Genomic DNA, 18,380 nt, shown 5'->3' with positions numbered 1-18,380 from the left:
CCTTGTTAAATGGTCCGCCAGTTCGCAGGAGAGAGACCGTGGGCTTACACATGCCGGAGCTTCTCTCTTCCAGGTCAGTTGGTTGAGTGAGACAACGTGGCAGCATTGAATTGGAGGGCTTTCGGGCGGTCATGGTAGATACCGGAGCACTTCATGGACACAAGAAGCTACATGTTACGCCTTAGCCTCGTCTCGACAACTCAGTCTTATGCACCAGTCCTGCCACTCTAAGGATGTCGTTGACACCCCTGTTCCTGTCACCAGCCCTGCCTTCAGAGCTCCTCGCCTATGTCATTTCAAAATGCACCTACCCGACCACCCTCATAGTTTGCTCTACGCGCGCCGACTTCCTCACCTCCCTCGCCGACGACGTGCGGCACCAAATCCACCCCCTGGCTCCTAGCGGAACACCAGGGGAAGGCGATGATGGACCATCGCTAGACCCCGTCGTCGCCCACGACTCACCCGGATCCCACCTCCTAGCCTCCCCGCTCTTCCAGGTCGCCATAGCGAAGCACATTCGCGTAGTCTTCGTCCCCACCGTCTCCCACCTGCGCGTCTTCCTCTCGCCCCTCGGGGGCGGGAAGGTGGCCGCCCCGCCCCCGACGTCACGGTCGGCGCAACAGCCCCAACCCCGGAGCGCGCCGCTGCTCCTCGTGTTCGGCTTCCTGGCCCTGCACCGCGACACCAGCGAGTGGAGCGCCCAGGGCTTGAGCAACACGGCCGCCGCGCTCGTCGACGCCGCCGCCGAGGCGCATCTGCGGGTCGTCGTCGTCGAGCCCGCGCGGGGGCGGCGGCGGGCCGGGGATGACGGGTCGGGTGGAAGCGGCATTAGCAACAGCCTGGAGTCCGCTGCCGTCCTTGGGGAGCTGATTCCCGTGCTGAGCAGCAGCACGAGAAGGGCGGCGGCGCCGGACCTGGAGGAGGGTGGGTGGACTGGGCGGATGGTGGAGGTGCGTCGGGTGCTGGGGAGGTGGTTCCGGTTTCGAGACGGGGAGCGGAGGCATCCTTGGCAACCTGGTACGTGAGCTGCATGGAGTCAGTTGCGGTGCAAGCTTTAGACTGCGAGGCTGGAGCTCGCGCTCCAATCACTAGATGTGCTCTATCATTGCAGTGGAAACAGCTGATCATGAAAACTTCTCATTATCCCAACCCGACATGACACCAAACCAAACGCCTTGCCAATGGTATCCTACCCCATCCCCGGGTCCTCCAAACCCAACCAAACGTAAGCTAAACCGTGACAGACATACACCTGCAGTGGCAGCCTAGATGGCTTGTTCCATCTCCGTGATGTACAGCTTGATATGGGACTCCATCTTCAAGTACTCGTCGTGTGCCGTGTGGACCTCATTCTCGATGTTCTCCTTCAAGTCAAGCATCTAAAGTCAAAGTTAGCAGGGTAATCCTCTCGAAAAGAAACCCACACATACCTTCATCTCCGTCTGCTCAATCCGGACCCTCCTCCGCTCAATATCCACCCCCTTCTCCGACCGCTCCTCTGTCAGCGTCTTGTGCACCGCCCGCAGCTCCTCCATCTTCTCCTTGGCCCTCATGGCCTTCTCCCTGCTCTGCTTGCGCAGCGTCTCCGTCCGCTCCGCCCACTTGGCCAGCTGCCGCTGCAGCAGCGCCTCGGTGCGCTCGACCTCGCGGACGTTTGCGCCGCGCTCCGTCAGCGCGTCGCGCTGCTTGGCATTCTTTGCGTTCTCCTCCTCCTCCTTGGCGAGCTCCGTGGAGATCTCCTCGAGGAGCTTGATGCACGACGCGACGTCGGTGGAGATGACGGTGAAGGAGTCGGTCGAGGTCTGCAGCGCCCTCGCCCTGCGGTCCAGGGAGTCGATGTGGCCCTTGTCGCCGTTCAGGGTGTTGTTGAGCTCGGCCAAGCTCGCCTGCAGCGCCTGGGGGCTCTGCAGCACGTAGGGCCGTAGCTTGGCGCTGTCCTGCTTGAGCGACAGCTTGGCGGCCGTCTTCTCCTCGAGCTGGGCGGCGAGCTCGCCCTTCTTCGCCTTGGCCTCCTCCAGCCGGGCGGCCACCTTCTCCTGGTTGCGCCGCAGCTCCAGCAGCCGCTTCTTCAGGTCCTCGTTCCGCCTCGTCTTCTCGGCAGCGAGCGCCTCCATCGCCTTGCGGTTCCCCCTCATCTCCTCCAGCCGCGCCTCCATGTCCTGGTTCTCGCCGTAGAGCGTCTCGATGCGCGACTTGGTCGTCTCGGAGCGATTGAAATGCTCGTCGATCACGCCCGTCTGGCTCTCGCGGAAGCGCACAAAGTTGATGAGGTAGCTGAAGATCTTGACCAGGCGCTCGTGCGTCGGCTTGTACAGGTCCATGAAGCTGAAGTCGTTGATCCCGCACTCGAGCAGCAGCCGGCGCAGCGACACGTAGAAGCCCATCAGGTTCCGCGTGTCGGCCGGCATCAGCATGTCGCCAAAGTCCCCGCAGAGGTCCTCGGAGGCCGCGCGCATGGCCGGGTCGACTGTCTCGCGGGTCGCGTTGAGGAGGAGCTCGGCGAACCATTCGAAGATCATCTGCACCTGGAGAGGGTTTGGTTTCTGGAGATCGGCCACGGCAAACGGGATGCCAATGTCGGTGATGCACCCTACGATCTCCTTGTCGGGCAGGCGCATAAACGCGTCAGCATCTTCCTCTTTCTTGCGCGACCGGTTTTGTTGTTGCGCCGGTGGCAGGATGGACATCCGAGGGTTGTAGGCCATGCTTGGAATATCTCGCGAATGATCCCTAATGAAAAACTCTGGTTGTGCAGTATTCGGCTACGATGCGGTGCGGCCGCGCTTGTATGTTCTTTGTTATCTTGCTGGTACCGTGGAGTGATTAATGTTTAATCGGAAATGATAGCAGATAACAACAATGGGCTGGTTGCCGGAGAGACGGGTAGGCCCGTGCCCGCCGCCCGTCTCTCAAAGGGTGCTTACCTAAGTCGATCTCCACCTCAAACATCGCAAGACATCCCCCTAACGATGGACGTGGTTCCTATGGCTAAACATGACTCTGCTGATTGTTACGAGCATCTTCCGCAATCCGTTGGTGGAGGTTGAGGCGATAATAGGGCGCGGAGATGTCGAAGTTTCTGTATACATAGAGTAACTCTATCTGGTGGTTTTCGTTTGTTCTTTGTGCGTCTATCTCAGACAAAACTTGACAGCGAACAGCTTAAAGGCGACCGTGGAGACTCTGACACGGCAATCGCGACATTTCGAGGCGGAACGAAGGAGGTACATTTAGTGACTTTCATTATTCTTCAAGGCAGGCAGCCCATTTTACAAGCAAGTTCCTATCGAACATACAACACCGGATTTCGGAATTCCCGTATACCCGCGCCAATCCATGCCATTATTAAACCTCATACTCGTGAGAAACGCTTAGGCAGATCGGGACAAGTGCCTCTAAACATGGTACAGTAGTCGACCTTAACGCCATTTCATTTCCACCATAATCCTCAGCAAATCCCAGAGCAATTGGCGTCGAGCCGAAAGTGCGCACAGTATAGGCAGGGAACCGACAGAAAGGGGTCAATAGCGACCCCGGCCAAAGCGGCCGTGCATCTCATCGCACTTGGCGCATTCAAAAACGACATCGTGGGGGCGATCCTCTTCCGGAGGGGTATCGGGCGCGTTGCCGACCGGGTAGCCCGACCTGCGGTCGAACTCGAGCCATCCGCGCTCTTCCTCGTCCCGGGCAAACGGCACCTTCTTCCAGACGGTAGGACGCTCCACGTAGGTTGACATCGGATGTCCGGCGACCTCGGGGCATGCTGGCATTCTCGGGAGATCCTCGTGTCTGGAAGGATCGCTGTCATAATTGTTGTCGTTACCATCGCCGTCCTCTTTGAACTTTCTCAAGGCACGAATCGCCTTCGGAATGTAGGGTCTGCTGTGTAGGCACCACATGCAAGTCTGTCCCGTGCTGCCCAGCGTCTGGACATAGGTTGGGGCCGCGTCGAGAAATAGGCCACCGTCCTTGAGCATGCCAGTGAGCTCAGACCCAATCCGAATGCCTTGCTCGGAACAGGGCAACCCAGTGACCATGAGCTCGTTAAGGGTGCATCCGAGTTCGTTTGCCGCCATCAAGCGAAGGCTGCCGTCGAGGAAGGATATGAACCTCTCGATGAAGTTGACAAAGTCGATCCGCATCGTCTCAAGGCCGGGGAGCAGCCGAAGACGCGGATGGATCCCGAGGTGGTTGGGATCGAAAGGCGGGCACAAGGCGGCCAGGAAGTCGACGGCTTGGGCCCAGGTGTAGGCACGGAATCCCTTCGGGGTCAGGTTCTTCTCCAGTATCCGAGGGCGAACCTTGAGAGACAAGTCCTTCCGCAACGCTGGGTGGTATGACTGAGGGATCTGGTGACACCGTGGCTCGTCGTCATAGTACATGGCAATGACTCGAAGATTGACATGTTTGATCTCTTGGCGGTGCTCCAAGGGCAAGTTACAGAAGTTGCGCAGGGCCACAGGTGTCGTAAAGGTGAAGGTATTCTTGGTCCAGAGAATGTGTGTGGCTTCGTTGCGGAAGGCACTGCACACCGCCATGCACCCAATGGCAATCTGGTTGCCTCGTTGCTTCTCCTCATCCGACATATTGTCTTCGGTAGACTTGGATAGAGGATCGACGATGGGATACTTGCTTCTCATGGCGTACTCGATAATCAAGAACTGCACCTCTTTAGGAAGGGTCGGCAAATTGGGGCGGTCATTGTCGGAAACCTGGCCAGGTGTTGTGGTAGGAGAAACAGGTTTGCGCGCAACGCCAAAGAGAGGGGGACGAGACACGACAGGAGGGGCCCAGGCAATACCGTTCCCGCGAAGAAGGCGCTTCAATTCCAAGTTTTCGGCGACGAGCTGCCGATTCAGGACCCGGGCCGGATCCTCATGATACTCTTGGGCCTGATCCTGCTGATCCCGGGCCTCGGTGGGGATGTAGATTTCCTGCTGGCAAGGTTAACTCCATGGACCTTTCGAGTGCGGTTGGTGTACAGCATGAATAAGCAGCAAAACATACCCGAGGTGCCATGATAGTCGTTGGAATAGCGAGGCTTAAGACCTGTCCTGGGTCTGAATGGGTTCTCCGTGTTGAATTGTTTGAAAAACTGGATGGTATCTGGTACCTGAACAGAACAGCTGCCCAGGAGATTGCTCAACAGGAGGGGGCAGTTAAATATACTACCAAGGATGTATGTATGCAGTGGATAGAACAAGTCAAACCCTGAAAAGAAAGACAAGATATGGTAGAAGAAGATGCGGAAAAGGAATATGGGAAAGAAAGGCGGAAGAGGGGATGAGAGGAAGGAGCGTGGTGTATTAATAGACCAGAACCAAGAGGCTGATTGGCAAACACGCTTGCTTGCAAAACACGCAACAAGTACGTGTAGAACTGCGACTTCACGACAAACAAACCAAATCAACCCGAGTTACGGGGGTTGATGACGGGGGATTGATGACAGTGGGTTGATGACAGTGAGTTGCAGTCTAGGATCAGGTGGGGTCTGGAGGAGGAGAATGGAGAGAAGGTGGTCAGAGTAAGGCTAGCTTAATGGGCAAAAAATCCTTGGGACAGTTCAAATCAAGAGGCACTGTCAGAAGATGGTGGGATTGGAATATCTAGGCACTCAGGGAGGAATGGTGCTGGAAAGAGGAAATGATGTGGGTGTGGAGAGAGAGGCGATGCAGAAGAATATTTCTACTTGGCCTGATATGGTCGTTGACAATTACAGGGGCATGGCTGATTGCAACCTAATCAGTAGCAGAAGGCAATCTAAAGCAGCTACCGAGACGACGATGGTGAGAGACGAGGTAAGAGACGAGGTAATCGTCGTGACTGGGTGATTAAGTAGAGAGGTACTGTACCTCTGCCCCTGTTCTCGCCTTTTGGCGACGAGGATCAGGCTGACTTCAGGCACACTGCCAGACCTTAGAATGAGCTCAAGGCTTTAGGGGTCAAGATGGGAAAGATCATGTGGGTTTCTCTGGGATAATCCAGAACCTTAATTTTTCAAAGGCCACACTGAATGAGTGGAGAGAAAAGGGGTGATTCCAGGCGTGTAATTCACAGACAACAGAAGATTGACGCCAGATTGTCATTAAAGCCAGGGGAAAATTAGAGAGAAGTCATCTGTTGATTCCAGCTACCTTACTATAGAAGCAGGTAGCCGGCGCAAGCCAAGGCCAGAATTAAGACGAAAGAGCAGGGCTGGCTTGAGGAGGATCGCAGCTTTCGTTGCCAGCCGTTGAGTTGCAGGGCTGACTAACAATCCAACCAAGCTCTGGCATTTTCTCCACTTGAGATCAGATTATCCTGCTGTTTGTGACTAGTGGACATGTCCGGTGATTGTCCATGTAGCAGGGTGTTAGTGTGGAGGGCCTGCATTTGAAGATTGATTTGACGTCATGTCATGAAACCGATGATGAAATCTAAGGGCAAAGGGGGCAGGAAGCCACGAATCGGCGATCTAATACCTATATAACAGCGCTGCTCAGAGTCCCAGAAGCGCAATTGGTGCGACTACTACTGTAGATAAGAGTCAGCTTCTGAATATTGTCCAATTTCAAGAGCCTCAATAGCAATCCAAATCTATCAATTCACCCACGTCATCCATCGTCTTCAAACCCTCCAGCATGTCCACCCAGCAGAGATTCTCCAACACAGACACTGGCGACAAGCCGGCTGATCCGTACACGCTGGCCAACATCGACACCGAGGCCACTCTGGAGCAAAAGATCGAGGACCTGAGCAAATTCATGACCAGTTCGAAATATGGCATGATGACCACCAGGGATTCCGAGACGGGCAAGCTGGTGTCGAGGGCCATGGGATTGGCGGCCAAGGTAGGTTGCCTTTGACTCGGTGGCGATGTATTGGTATTGTACGGTACATGGCTGAAAACACGCAACAAACAGGAATCAGGCGGCGTCGACCTTCTTTTCCATACCAACACCGAGTCGCACAAGACCACCGAGCTGAATTCGGATCCTCACGCCAACATCTCGTTCCTCAACAGCTTCGGCGAGTGGGCGTCCATCAGTGGCGTATGCGAGATCTTGACCGATCGCGCGACCGTCAAGAAGTATTATTCTCCAACTCTGAGGGCGTGGCTAGGCGACTTGGGAGATGGGGTCCACGACGGAAGCGAGAACGACCCTCGCATCGGCATCATCCGTGTCAAGATGGTCACCGCCACTTACAGCATCTCCACCAAGGGCATCGTTGGTCAGGTTGTCGAGGTAGCCCAGGGTAGCGTCACAGGCAAACCTGCGCATGTGAACAAGCTGAGAGAGATCAGCGAAGCTGATGTCCAGACATGGAGGTCTTCGCACTGAGTTTGGCGCGTCTATGTTAGCACGAGGACGCAAGATAACTGCGGCAGTGGTCGGGATGGGAGGGGAAACAATCAATGGACAGGTGTATCTTACCGACAAGAGAGATTCATTCGCGATTCTGTTACTGCCTTCCCTGATACTCGGCCTTCCAGATGCTCTCCCACGTGTCTCGGTTGATGGCAAATTCCCTAGCGTAATCATACTCCAGCTCGTGTGTTCTCCTGCCCAGCAAGACAAGGCTATGCAAAGGCGGGCCAAGCAGGTCGTCGGCGTCGCAGAGCTCCTTGAGCGTCCCGGCCACGAACTTCTCCGTCTTGCCACCAACCCTGGCAGCGCCAATGGCCAGGCTTTCCGGCCCATAGACTCCTCCCCGTTTCTCCTCTTCAACCTCCAGCATCTGCTTCGCACAGGTACCGACGGTCATGTATCGCGGTGGCTCGTAGATCTTCCTCCCGCGCGCCAGGTTCTCCAAGCTCTGCTCCTTGACCTTGATGTCGAGCAAGACCAGCGTATGCAGCCCGATGTCTCTGTTCTCCTTTATCCGGTCATAAAAACTCGCCGGCCGCCAATTGTCCAGGAAGAAGACCATGCTGACCGTCTGGCCGAAGTTGTACAGCTGGAGGCCGGAGGCGCCGATGCCGGACAGGATCGAGGCATTGGGCACCGTCCCCACGGGGATCCCCAGCTCGCGCGCCCGCAACACAAGATCAGTGTGCGTGGTCGCGCCGAAGGGATCGCCGACCACAAGGAAGGCCACATCGACCGTCTGGGCGTCTCGCAGGATCTCGTCGCTATTCGACTCGACCATCTCCCGGTCGGCGACTAGGATGGGCCGGCCATAGTAAGATTCCTACTTGTTCATTAGCGTTAGCCAACTGAGGGCCGAACTGGTAAGACAAGCGGGCGTACGAGAACGGATTGCTCGACCAGCAGGATGCTGGTGTAGGCCTCGAGATAGACACGTGCGGCCTTCTTGACAATTTCGAGCCCCTTGACGGTAATGTCCGTCTCATCGGACAGGCCAAGTCCCACGAGGTAAAGCATTTCGTCGAGCTTGGAGAGTGTGGAGGCCTTCTGGGAGGGCAAATGTGTTGGAAGGAGTAAATTTTGCGCAGTTGCTTGCCTGCTAGCTACCCCGCCACCAGCGCCCCGCATAATTTCCATCCACTGATTGCACTATCTTATCGATCGGTCGAGGATCTGGACTTCTAAACTTTTTGCATTCTCATTGTCTTCTGCAATTTCGTTGGCGGTCTCTCATCCCTCGCCGCATTTATCGGGTCATACAATCTCAAGGCAAACACGAGGCATACCTATCCGAACATGTCAAACAAAACCTCCGCCTACGGCCAGGCCGCAGGCGACACCGACTTCCGCAAGAAGTACGATGTCGAGGAGTATGCCGCCAAGGCCAAGAATCGAGAGGAAGGAGAGAGGGAGGAGCGCAAGGCGCGCTACGAGGCCAAGCTCGCGGGCAAGAAATACTACAAGCCGCTGGACGGCTCCGAGACGCTCACGACAGCCCGAAATGCGACGCAGGACTTCAGCAAGCTCGTCGGCACGACGACCCTCGTGCCCGCCGGCTCGGCGGTCGGCAAGAGGGGCCGCGGCGCCGGGTTCTTCTGCGAGACGTGCGAGCTGACCTTCAAGGACAACAAGCAGTGGATCGAGCACGTGAACAGCATGCAGCACCAGCGGGCGACGGGCCACACCGGCGAGGTGAGGAAGGCGACGGCGGAGGAGGTGCACGCGCGGATCGAGGCCGTCTGGGAGCGGATGCAGGCCAGGAAGAGGGAGGATATCATCACGCTGCAAGAGAGGCTGCAGGTGAGGAAGGAGGAAGACGACAAGGAGAGGGAGGAGAAGAGGCGAAAGAAGAAGGACGCGGCAGACAGGAAACGGCTCGAGAAGGAGGAGGCGAAGAAGGTCAAGACCGAGTACGGCGACGACGTGAGGATCGAGGGCGAGCACGACGAGGATGACATGATGGCGGTCATGGGGTTTACAGGGTTTGGATCGTCAAAGAAGTGAACCTGGCTCTTCCGCCTCCCCATCACCAACAACCCTTAACCTGCGGCCACCTTTTACCTACCAATACCTAAACCACACTCGGGCCCGGTGGTTGAACTTCCATGTATACTACTGCCATGCACGACACTTGGAGATGCACTTTGCCTATGAGATACAGGCCGGAGTCAGGATGTTTTTCGGAGTACGGATACTATATAAGCATAGAACATGAAGTCGGTCATGGTTTTGGAACCCTTCCTATCTGCACTACAGCCCCATCATGATATTTTTGTAGTCTAGAGTCTCGACCTCTCACAGTCACGGAGATATGCATGACCGGGATTCGCGCCCAGGCTCTCTAGCGGCTGAAGGTGGATCGTCGTTCGAGACCCCACCATTTCTGTCAACCAACTTCTGCAAGACACCCTTGATAAGTACCTACCTATATTTGATCTTGAGAGTCGACGGGCGTCCAAGGGGTTCATATCTGTGTATTGGGATCGTTTTGAAGACCTCACAACAGCTCTATTCCACGACTCACTCGTAGACCCTAGGAATAGCAGGCCAAGTCCCTTGGTCTGGCCGAACCTCGACGCAGATCATCTCCCGCACAACCCCTCCACGACCCCTCGACAAACTCGTCGCTCATATAATACCCGTCTGCTCTTGCTAGCTTCGTGGCGCACAACTCCATTGCTAACCAGAAACCCGGTCGGCATGGCAGGCTCGGCAGGCTCGGCAGCTGCCTCCCTCCTGCAGCGGCAGCTGAAGCAGATGCAGGCTGGCAAGGACATCCCGGGCATATCCTGCGGATTGGTCAAGGACGACAACATTTTCGAGTGGGAGGTGATGCTCATGATCAACGATGACTGCAAGTACTACGGCGGTAAGTTTGAAGACCTCATCTTCCCCCCTGCCTTTCCCTCAGTCCCAGCTCCGGCCCCTCGTCCTCTTCCCCCTCCCCCACAGAACAAACTAACGCCGTGCGACACACCAGGGGGGAACTTCCGCGCGCACCTCACCTTCCCGCCAGCGTACCCGCACATGCCGCCGACGCTCCGGTTCCAGCAGCCGATCCCCTTCCACCCCAACATCTACGAGAGCGGCGAGCTGTGCATCTCGATCCTGCACCCGCCCGAGGAGGACCGGTTCGGCTACGAGGCCGCCAGCGAGCGGTGGAGCCCCGTGCAGACCCCCGAGACCATCCTGCTGAGCGTCATCAGCCTGTTCGCCGACCCCAACGACGAGAGCCCCGCCAACCTCGAGGCCGCGAAACTGCTGAGGGAGGACCGCGAGGGGCGGGGAAAGGAGTTCCGGCGCAGGTGTAGGAAGTGCGTGAGGGAGAGCTTGGGCGAGGATTGATACGACCGACGGATGGGGTTGGAAGCGGGAGGAAGGGGGCTGTTGGGAGGAAGAGATAAAGGGGGGGAGAGCAGACAAGAAATTTTTACTCGAATGCATCTGCAAGGGGGCAAATTCTAACCACCACAGGCGAAGAACAAGGCTCATTAAGCGAGGGAATTACATTCAAGCGTTGTCAAGCAGAGCTTGCGACATGAAATTGTGTTGCAACATCTGGAGTTGGGGTTCGGCAAGCGATCTTCAAGTGTCAAACAGAAAGGCCAACATGATGACTTGGTTCGCCGAAATATTGGGAAAGCCCCAGGTTATGCACGCCTCTTCTGCTATCTCTCCATTTGCTACGCCATATGCCCAAGAAGAGTGCGAACATGGCAGAGCCGTCTATGATTCCCATCCATCGCTGCGCCATCGCTGCGCCATCCCGCGCTGGACCTCATCGTCTAGGCAGCCAAGCCCAATACCGGCGCGACCGTGGCATCCCATTCCTCATCCCACCGCCTCCTCCCCTCCTCCACAGCCCCTACCCTCAGGCTGCCGAGCTCGCGCCCGCCCCCGTCGCCGAGCAGCCGGCGGAGGATCCCCGCGAGCTCCTCCGGCGTCTCGAACCCGCGGCCGTTGCGGCCCTCGTGGACCAGCTCGGCGAAGCTCTCGTAGCCCGAGTACGCGGCGACGGGGAGGCCGGCGCCGAACATGTCGACGACCTTCATGGGCAGGTCGACGCCCGAGCTGCTCATGTGGAGGCAGATGCCGAGGTCCGCGCAGGCCAGCAGGCCCGCGTAGTCCGGGAAGGGCAGGAAGGCCGTCTCGATGGTGACGTTGGGGAGCGAGCCGCTCTTCTGGAGGGCCGCCACCCGCTCTAGGTACATCTCCTTCTGCGGGCCCTTACCCGTGATGATGGCGAGCACCGGCGTGGGTGGGCCCATCTTGCTGGCGTCGTCGGCGTCGTTGGCGTATTGGACCAGCGCGTCCAGGAGCAGGGAGAAGTCCTCGTCAGGCGTCCAGCTCGTGCTGCTGACGATGAGTCGTATGCTGCCGTCGAGAACGCGGGGGACCAGTTCGTGGCCTGGGAAGATGCGGGTGAGGACCTTCTCCCTTTCTGACTGGGAGTGGATCGGTTGGAAGATGGTTGCGGGCCGGTCGTGGACAGTCAGCATTGGTGATCTGATGTTGTATGGGGCCTGGCGTAGTTGGCGGCCCATGGCTTCGGTCACGGTGAGATTGAAGCTACCCAGCTTGCCGAAGAAGCATTCATATGCCTTGGAGATATGCACTAGCGGGTGCCGTGGCCCCCGGGTGCCAGCCAAGATTGTCCAGCCATAGTTGTGCCAGTCAATCATAAGCCGAGTGTTGCGCACGTAGCAGACAAGACTGGCAATGAAAAGGGTCGGTATCGAGGGTGGGTTCTGGACAAGGAGCCACTGGGCCGGCTTGAGGCGATAGCTGAGTAGCCAGGCAAGATGATAGAGCTGACACAAGACCTTCCATGGGCCGAAGATCACAAAGGGGATAAAGCCGGGCGGCTTGGGAGGCGGGGGGAGTGCGCTTATGCGGATTTGAGGATTATGGAGCAAGTCTGGATGGAGTGTGCTCTCTGTATGTCTGTCAGCGGCGTTCATTTGAAGCTAAGCAGGCTGTCGGACACCGACCAAGGTAGCCGATGAGGTCTACTGTGCCTCCACGTCTGGCGATGCTAAGAGCATGATATGTCATGCGTGGACTTCGCCCGAGATCCCCAAGAACTAGGATCTGAACAGAGACCTGTGTTCTTTCCCCCTGGGCAGGCGACTTATACGCCTCTGGACCGAAGACCAGGCACGCAACCCATAGTAACAGACCCGAGAGGCAGAGAACGAGAGGGTATATCATAATGTTGAGCGACATCATGTTGCTAAACCCTCGACAGACAAGTATATATCTAGGTCAAGTTAATGAACAATGAGTCGCAATTGCTCTTCGGGCCGTTGCGTTTTCACAAGCGGATGACAGTTGTCATCTTGTGAGACGAGGTTAATGAATGTGTGGCAGCTGCGTAGAAATAACACAAGCTGGAAAGCCTCGAAACCCCTCGTGCCACCTCTCCCTCAAGAGCCAAGGTGTAGGATTGTAAAGATGCTCACCATTTCGCGACCTCAAACTTGATATAGACACCTCTATCTGCTTCGAGGAGAAAGGCTTAGCCTCGCATGCATTGGGTGACGGGTTCTCAGCATAGGTAAGTTATGCACCTAATTCTGATTGCTACTGTTAACGTTCTGGGCCTCCAATGCACGTTAATACTAGCGGAGATTATCAGCCCGGGATTAGGGATGCCACGCGGTAAGCGTGCCAATTGGGATACGGATAGCGACCTTTCCCCACACACAGCCGTCGCCAAAAGAGAAACTGGTCACAGAAAGAGAAGGTGGAGGGGACGACGTGGGGGATTGAATGGATCGAATGCGGAATGGAACACAAGCAACTCCCATGAATCTCGATCATCAGTGGCAAAAGCGGCGTCGAATATCTGGTCTTGTTCTGGTTTGGATGTTTGCAACGACTTGGTTCTCGGAGCCTGTTCCAACTTTTTTATTATTTTTTTCGCGCCACGACGGATCCGTACCCATACATTATTCGTAGGTAATTAGGGAGCGCCAAGTCCAAGTTCCAGGCCAGACTGCCTAGTAAACAAAGTGGTCCCGCCAGTTGTCTCATTCAAAGACACCACGTGCGACAAGTCTCGACAAGTCTGCGCTTCATCCAGAACTTCATCTGCCGCATTAGTGTCGACTAGATTGGTTAGACAGTCGATTGCAGATACCATCGACAATACTAGACAGACAGCCTTGCGCCCTTGACGGGTCCTCGATCGATTCCACTTCAGTTTCGCTCGACTGGGCCGACGAGGTCGAGTCCCTCCCCCCATGACTTGAGATTTGATCATACCAGGAGCACCGAGGCTCCGACATGCGAAAGCCACCAACTCCAGGCATCCCATTCGAGCTCCCAGTGGCCAGTTGATCTGACCATGACGTCCACATACTCTCTTCCCGCTGCGGCGATTCCATCCCATCACCACCACTCATCAGACCATATACACAGCCACTCGCGCTCGCAGGCATCACTAGGCTCGCTACACGGGTCCCGCTCCCGCAAGACATCCGAACCGGCTTCCAATGGCAGCGCCAACATGCTCCATGATCACAGCCATTCCTGCGAGCACAACCATTCCCAATACCGAGCGAACTCGAATCACCCGCTCGTGACTCGACCGAATCTCCCGCCGCCGCTCGCCAATGGGCACTGGAAGACGGACTCGACGGCGGGGGGCAAGCCATTGATAACACCCTCGAACGCCAGCTTTGATGCTGCTGGGGCATATCAACCTCCGCCCGCATCCGATCCGCAGCGCGATCGCTCCCTCGAGCGGTCAAGATTCACGAGTCTCCTCCTTCCCTACACTTCGAGATGGCCGTTGTTGCACGCGATCGTGGCGGAGAAGGATTCTCGTCGGATATTCTACTTCATGACGTATGTTTTCTAAAAAAGGGGGTTCTTTTAGACTTGGGACCGACAGCTTGCTGACCAAATCGCCCCGCAGTCTCAACTTCTGCTTCATGGGAGTCCAGGCCTTCTATGGCTACGTGACCGACTCGCTCGGCCTCCTGAGCGATAGCATACACATGTTTTTCGACTGCGTGGCCCTTGCCGTAGGGTTGTTCGCCGCCGTCGCGAGTAAATGGCCGCCGAGCGAGAGGTTTCCGTACGGCTTCGGCAAGATCGAGACTCTAAGCGGCTTTGCCAACGGCCTGTTCTTGGTGTTGATCAGCGTTGAGATCATGTTCGAGGCGTTTGAGAGGATAATAGAGGGGAGGGAGACAAAGCGCTTGATGGAGCTTTTCGTCGTTAGTACACTTGGCCTTCTGGTCAACCTGGTCGGCATGTTCGCCTTCGGTCACCATCACCATGGCCACGACCACTCGAGCAGTTGCGGTGGGGGACACTCCCACTCCCACTCGCATGACGAGCATTCCCATGGTCACTCGCATGACCATTCCCATGATAACTCCCACTCCCACTCCCACTCCCACGACGAGAAGCATGGCCACTCCCACGGCCACTCGCATGCACATTCGCATACAAACGAGAACATGTACGGCATTTACCTACACGTCTTGGCCGACACGCTCGGCAGCGGCGCGGTCATTGTCTCGACAATCCTCACTCGTCTATGGGGGTGGGCCGGATGGGACCCCTTGGCCTCATTCCTGATCGCCGTCCTCATCTTGCTGTCCGCCATCCCGTTGGTGAAGTCCTCGGCAAGAAGACTGTTGATCACCATACCAGACGACGTCGAGTACAGCCTCCGGGAGACCCTATCCGGCATATCGGGGCTGAGAGGAGTGGCGGGTTACAGCGTCCCCAAGTTCTGGATGGACGACCGCAACACCGGCCACGGGCCGCAGGGGAACAGGCTCGTCGGCGTTATGCACGTCGTCGCCGTTAGAGGCGCGGATATGGACGATGTTCGAGACCGCGTGCGGAACTACCTCCTCCAGAAGGACATGGACGTCACGATCCAAGTGGAGCGGGAAGGCGATACCAGCTGCTGGTGTGGAGTTGGCCGCAGTCGCCTTTCGCAACATAAATCTGTCGGGAGCTCCAGTTTCTTCTAGCAAGACGGGGCGAAATGTTGCGGAGGGTTGCAAAATGTGTGATGTCTAGGTTCGGAATAGTCGCTGCCTTGGCTTGCATCAGCCTCGTCTGATGTCTGGGGCCTGGTTGAAATGGCCACGACTTGGATCTTGTATTATTGCATGGATTGGACGGGATCTGAATTTGCCTTTTTCTTCTATTGTGTATATGTCTATCTTCCTTGATCTTGTCCCGGCAGATACTTTCCGTGGCACATATCAAACCTGGCCCATGCAGACAGTAGAAAGCATGGCCTCTGTATTGTATTATCGATACCCTCATGGCCTTGCATCTCCTCACGTCAGCATCCTTGTCATTGGAGAGAGGTCATGCCTCCTAATGCAGGTCTTCGGCATGATATTGAATTGCCTGCAATCGATATCCCAACACCACCCCTTCCTGAGTTAATAAAGTAGCCAAGCCGGACGACCTGGACTCGGTTTCCGTTTGCCCTAATGCCTCGTTCCATATGTGCAGCGCAGATAGATGATTCGCGGGGTCGAGTTGGATTCCGGGTGTCATCCGCCTGTCCGGGCAGATTAGATCATTGTTTACCTAGACCGGGATGGTGCCATTAGTCCCTAGGTCCCTGCAGCCGCCAGCCAGTCTCTTGCCCCTCCACCCACCCACGATGCCGAGGCCACCCCCACATTGCTTGTTAGCTTTGCCGCCATTTTAACAGTGCGGTGTTGCACTTGGGGAGCCGAACGACCGAGGCAGGGTGCGGAGAAAGAAATGTTGGAGAAGTCAAAAATAAAATAAAATAAAAGTTTCGGGGGTTGCGTATTAAAACTGGTTATTTTTCGAAAATGTCGAGACCATAATCACCATAATCCCTAGTTTTTAAACCACACAGTTCTCTTTTTGGCGAGGCACGACTCGAGAACAGTTTGTCCAACACGCCCGTTTAGTTTAAGTCTTAAGCTCGTGATTGTCAGGAGAAAAAAGCAAGCCGGCGCTATTTTTTGCCGAGGTTCGCCGGTGACGTCGTGGCTGCTCGGGGCAATTCTTCCAGACAGCGACAGCAATCTGGGGCACACGCGACTCGCAGCTCGAAATTGCCAAATATTTTATTTCTTCACCACAAACAAGATCCTCAGTTCAATAAACCAAGCGTTAAGCCAGCCATCGTCGGAATCCCTACTGCGAGCGTTTGCCCTCAAGGACTGAGCCAATTGTCCGCGAACCGAGCCGCCGTTCGTCCGCGAACCTAGCCTCTCCCCTCGAAGTCCAGCACCCTCGTCCCGCCACACAAACAACCGACCATGTCCGGCTCCTCGTCGCCATCGCCGCCGGGCTCCTCGCCCGGCGCGGCGCTCAACCAGAAGCTGCACGACGCCCTCCCGGCGTCCGTCGCCGACAAGATCCACGTGCCCGAGAGCAAGGGCGAGCTCAAGGCCGAGCTGAAGACCGAGGCCAAGGCTGCGGCGTCGACGACGTTCGCGCAGCTGCGCTCGCTCGCCGCGGGCGGCTTCGGCGGCGTGTGCGCCGTCGTCGTCGGCCACCCCTTCGACCTCGTCAAGGTGCGCATGCAGACGGCCGAGAAGGGCGTCTACTCGGGCGCCATCGACGTCGTCAGGAAGGGTATCGCGAGGGACGGCCTGCGGAGGGGCTTGTACGCGGGCGTGAGCGCGCCGCTGGTGGGCGTGACGCCAATGTGTGAGTCTTCCTCCTCCCAGGTTTCTTTTCTTCCCGTCTCTGGTCGTCTATCCTCATTTTTCTTCGCCCCCATTTCGCTAACTCAATCCCCGCTACCCAGTCGCCGTCTCCTTCTGGGGCTACGACGTCGGCAAGAGCCTCGTCCGCAGCGTGTCCACGGTCGCGCCCGACGGCACGCTCTCGATCGGCCAGATCTCGGCGGCCGGGTTCTTCTCGGCGGTGCCCATGACGGCCATCACGGCGCCCTTTGAGCGGGTCAAGGTGATCCTGCAGGTGCAGGGCCAGCGCAAGCTGGCTCCCGGCGAGAAGCCGCGGTACAGCGGCGGCGTGGACGTGGTGCGCCAGCTGTACCGCGAGGGCGGCGTGCGGTCCGTGTTTCGCGGCAGCGCCGCCACGCTGGCCCGTGACGGTCCCGGCTCCGCCGCCTACTTCGCCGCCTACGAGTACATCAAACGCCGCCTGACGCCCGTCGACCCGGCCACGGGCAAGCCGAGCGGCCAGCTGAGCCTGATGGCGGTGACGTGCGCCGGCGCCGCTGCCGGCGTCGCCATGTGGATACCCGTCTTCCCCATCGACACCGTCAAGAGCAGGCTGCAGACCTCCGAGGGGAACGTCACCGTCGGCAGCATCATCAAGGAGGTGTACGGTAGGGGCGGCCTGCGCGCCTTCTTCCCCGGCTTCGGGCCCGCGCTCGCCAGGGCGGTGCCCGCTAATGCGGCGACGTTCCTGGGCGTCGAGTTGGCGCACCAGGCTATGAACAAGGCCTTTGGTTGAGAGGGTTGGAATGTTGTTGGGTTACAATTTTTTCTTCCCCTTGGAAAGGAGCCGGGGTATTTAGATGGGTATCATGGAGTATCTTGCTGGGCCTGCCGGATGGAGGACCATGTGGGGGATTGGAGAGTCCCACGCTGGCTGGATCTGGGGGCTTACGAGACCGGCCAAAGTGGCCAAAGTGGCTGCGTTCCTGACAGGGCAGAACTCGCAAGCCGTCGTGTCCGCGTCCGATGTGGAGGTATCAGGTCAGGTTAAGCAAGGATTCAAGATGGAGATATGAAGGGTGAACAGAGCGAATATGTACACTACGATAGAATCAGGCCACTAGTTCAGGATATTCAATCTATTTTTCCCATCTCGATATCTCGGTCTTTGTCATTGCCTATTCAATCATATTTGAGTGCATCACGGCTACCCTACCATCCCCGCAACGAGAGCGTGACAGTTCCCATCTAGATGCTGCTCTCCGGAGGCGATCTAGTCTCGAATGTGGGGGTGGCAGGTGGTGGAGTTGCCACACCAAGCGCCTGAGGTCTCTCTCCTGTCTCCCTGCAAACGAGGTGGAATGGGCACGGTTAG

At 57.0% G+C, this 18,380-nt stretch overlaps 9 protein-coding genes across 9 annotated transcripts; 5 read left to right on the top strand and 4 right to left on the bottom strand.

Annotated features, from left to right (window-relative positions):
* Nucleotides 1-43: 43 nt before the first annotated feature.
* QBC33DRAFT_592008 (uncharacterized protein) lies at nucleotides 44-1,263 on the top strand. The gene has a single exon (XM_060431671.1). The coding sequence runs from the start codon at nucleotides 234-236 to the stop codon at nucleotides 1,026-1,028; it is 795 nt and encodes a 264-aa protein (XP_060287774.1). The 5' UTR covers nucleotides 44-233; the 3' UTR covers nucleotides 1,029-1,263.
* QBC33DRAFT_524044 (Nuf2 family-domain-containing protein) lies at nucleotides 969-2,811 on the bottom strand. Its single transcript, XM_060426696.1, has 2 exons — nucleotides 1,434-2,811; nucleotides 969-1,382 (listed from the first exon to the last, which is right to left on the bottom strand). Exons 1-2 carry the CDS (start codon nucleotides 2,706-2,708, stop codon nucleotides 1,269-1,271), a joined length of 1,389 nt encoding a protein of 462 aa, XP_060287773.1. The 5' UTR covers nucleotides 2,709-2,811; the 3' UTR covers nucleotides 969-1,268.
* A 476-nt stretch (nucleotides 2,812-3,287) lies between these two features.
* Nucleotides 3,288-5,306, bottom strand: QBC33DRAFT_156835 (uncharacterized protein). The gene is made up of 2 exons (XM_060422209.1): nucleotides 5,011-5,306; nucleotides 3,288-4,937 (listed from the first exon to the last, which is right to left on the bottom strand). Exons 1-2 carry the CDS (start codon nucleotides 5,020-5,022, stop codon nucleotides 3,525-3,527), a joined length of 1,425 nt encoding a protein of 474 aa, XP_060287772.1. The 5' UTR covers nucleotides 5,023-5,306; the 3' UTR covers nucleotides 3,288-3,524.
* Nucleotides 5,307-6,453: 1,147 nt separating this feature from the next.
* QBC33DRAFT_524039 (uncharacterized protein) lies at nucleotides 6,454-7,527 on the top strand. Its single transcript, XM_060426695.1, has 2 exons — nucleotides 6,454-6,833; nucleotides 6,906-7,527. The coding sequence occupies exons 1-2, from the start codon at nucleotides 6,624-6,626 to the stop codon at nucleotides 7,323-7,325; spliced, it is 630 nt and encodes a 209-aa protein (XP_060287771.1). The 5' UTR covers nucleotides 6,454-6,623; the 3' UTR covers nucleotides 7,326-7,527.
* QBC33DRAFT_524037 (Diphthine synthase) lies at nucleotides 7,213-8,431 on the bottom strand. The gene is made up of 3 exons (XM_060426694.1): nucleotides 8,235-8,431; nucleotides 7,419-8,175; nucleotides 7,213-7,321 (listed from the first exon to the last, which is right to left on the bottom strand). The coding sequence occupies exons 1-2, from the start codon at nucleotides 8,367-8,369 to the stop codon at nucleotides 7,447-7,449; spliced, it is 864 nt and encodes a 287-aa protein (XP_060287770.1). The 5' UTR covers nucleotides 8,370-8,431; the 3' UTR covers nucleotides 7,213-7,321; nucleotides 7,419-7,446.
* A 217-nt stretch (nucleotides 8,432-8,648) lies between these two features.
* QBC33DRAFT_511068 (ubiquitin-conjugating enzyme E2 15) lies at nucleotides 8,649-10,697 on the top strand (the record flags this gene model as incomplete). The annotated part of the gene is made up of 3 exons (XM_060425813.1): nucleotides 8,649-9,334; nucleotides 10,040-10,221; nucleotides 10,333-10,697. The coding sequence occupies 3 exons, from the start codon at nucleotides 8,649-8,651 to the stop codon at nucleotides 10,695-10,697; spliced, it is 1,233 nt and encodes a 410-aa protein (XP_060287769.1).
* A 53-nt stretch (nucleotides 10,698-10,750) lies between these two features.
* On the bottom strand, nucleotides 10,751-13,011 carry QBC33DRAFT_156982 (glycosyl transferases group 1-domain-containing protein). The gene is made up of 3 exons (XM_060422210.1): nucleotides 12,815-13,011; nucleotides 12,344-12,690; nucleotides 10,751-12,270 (listed from the first exon to the last, which is right to left on the bottom strand). The coding sequence occupies exons 2-3, from the start codon at nucleotides 12,579-12,581 to the stop codon at nucleotides 11,138-11,140; spliced, it is 1,371 nt and encodes a 456-aa protein (XP_060287768.1). The 5' UTR covers nucleotides 12,582-12,690; nucleotides 12,815-13,011; the 3' UTR covers nucleotides 10,751-11,137.
* A 690-nt stretch (nucleotides 13,012-13,701) lies between these two features.
* QBC33DRAFT_554715 (cation efflux family-domain-containing protein) lies at nucleotides 13,702-15,349 on the top strand (the record flags this gene model as incomplete). Its single annotated transcript, XM_060429545.1, has 2 exons — nucleotides 13,702-14,204; nucleotides 14,275-15,349. The coding sequence occupies 2 exons, from the start codon at nucleotides 13,702-13,704 to the stop codon at nucleotides 15,347-15,349; spliced, it is 1,578 nt and encodes a 525-aa protein (XP_060287767.1).
* Nucleotides 15,350-16,786: 1,437 nt separating this feature from the next.
* Nucleotides 16,787-18,158, top strand: QBC33DRAFT_524025 (mitochondrial carrier domain-containing protein). The gene is made up of 2 exons (XM_060426693.1): nucleotides 16,787-17,027; nucleotides 17,128-18,158. The coding sequence occupies exons 1-2, from the start codon at nucleotides 16,898-16,900 to the stop codon at nucleotides 17,799-17,801; spliced, it is 804 nt and encodes a 267-aa protein (XP_060287766.1). The 5' UTR covers nucleotides 16,787-16,897; the 3' UTR covers nucleotides 17,802-18,158.
* Nucleotides 18,159-18,380: the final 222 nt, after the last annotated feature.

This window comes from Phialemonium atrogriseum (assembly GCF_030411735.1).
Source record: "Phialemonium atrogriseum strain 8032-3 unplaced genomic scaffold QBC33scaffold_2, whole genome shotgun sequence".
NCBI lineage: Eukaryota > Fungi > Ascomycota > Sordariomycetes > Cephalothecales > Cephalothecaceae > Phialemonium > Phialemonium atrogriseum.
The sequence above is the reverse complement of the archived record's forward strand: the minus strand, read 5'-3'. Positions and strand labels throughout refer to the sequence as shown.

What these genes read in the sequence shown, in the direction of transcription:
- QBC33DRAFT_524037 (XM_060426694.1), bottom strand. Translation starts at nt 8,369, where the DNA reads ATGCTTTACCTCGTGGGACTTGGCCTGTCCGATGAGACGGACATTACC. An exon ending in TGGTCGAGCAATCCGTTCTC is followed by an intron (nt 8,176 to 8,234) that starts GTACGCCCGCTT and finishes ATGAACAAGTAG; the next exon opens with GAATCTTACTATGGCCGGCC.
- QBC33DRAFT_524044 (XM_060426696.1), bottom strand. Translation starts at nt 2,708, where the DNA reads ATGGCCTACAACCCTCGGATGTCCATCCTGCCACCGGCGCAACAACAA. An exon ending in TTGAGCAGACGGAGATGAAG is followed by an intron (nt 1,383 to 1,433) that starts GTATGTGTGGGT and finishes CTTTGACTTTAG; the next exon opens with ATGCTTGACTTGAAGGAGAA.
- QBC33DRAFT_156982 (XM_060422210.1), bottom strand. Translation starts at nt 12,581, where the DNA reads ATGATGTCGCTCAACATTATGATATACCCTCTCGTTCTCTGCCTCTCG. An exon ending in AGACCTCATCGGCTACCTTG is followed by an intron (nt 12,271 to 12,343) that starts GTCGGTGTCCGA and finishes CACTCCATCCAG; the next exon opens with ACTTGCTCCATAATCCTCAA.
- QBC33DRAFT_524025 (XM_060426693.1), top strand. Translation starts at nt 16,898, where the DNA reads ATGCAGACGGCCGAGAAGGGCGTCTACTCGGGCGCCATCGACGTCGTC. An exon ending in GGTGGGCGTGACGCCAATGT is followed by an intron (nt 17,028 to 17,127) that starts GTGAGTCTTCCT and finishes CCCGCTACCCAG; the next exon opens with TCGCCGTCTCCTTCTGGGGC.
- QBC33DRAFT_524039 (XM_060426695.1), top strand. Translation starts at nt 6,624, where the DNA reads ATGTCCACCCAGCAGAGATTCTCCAACACAGACACTGGCGACAAGCCG. An exon ending in CCATGGGATTGGCGGCCAAG is followed by an intron (nt 6,834 to 6,905) that starts GTAGGTTGCCTT and finishes CGCAACAAACAG; the next exon opens with GAATCAGGCGGCGTCGACCT.
- QBC33DRAFT_592008 (XM_060431671.1), top strand. Translation starts at nt 234, where the DNA reads ATGTCGTTGACACCCCTGTTCCTGTCACCAGCCCTGCCTTCAGAGCTC.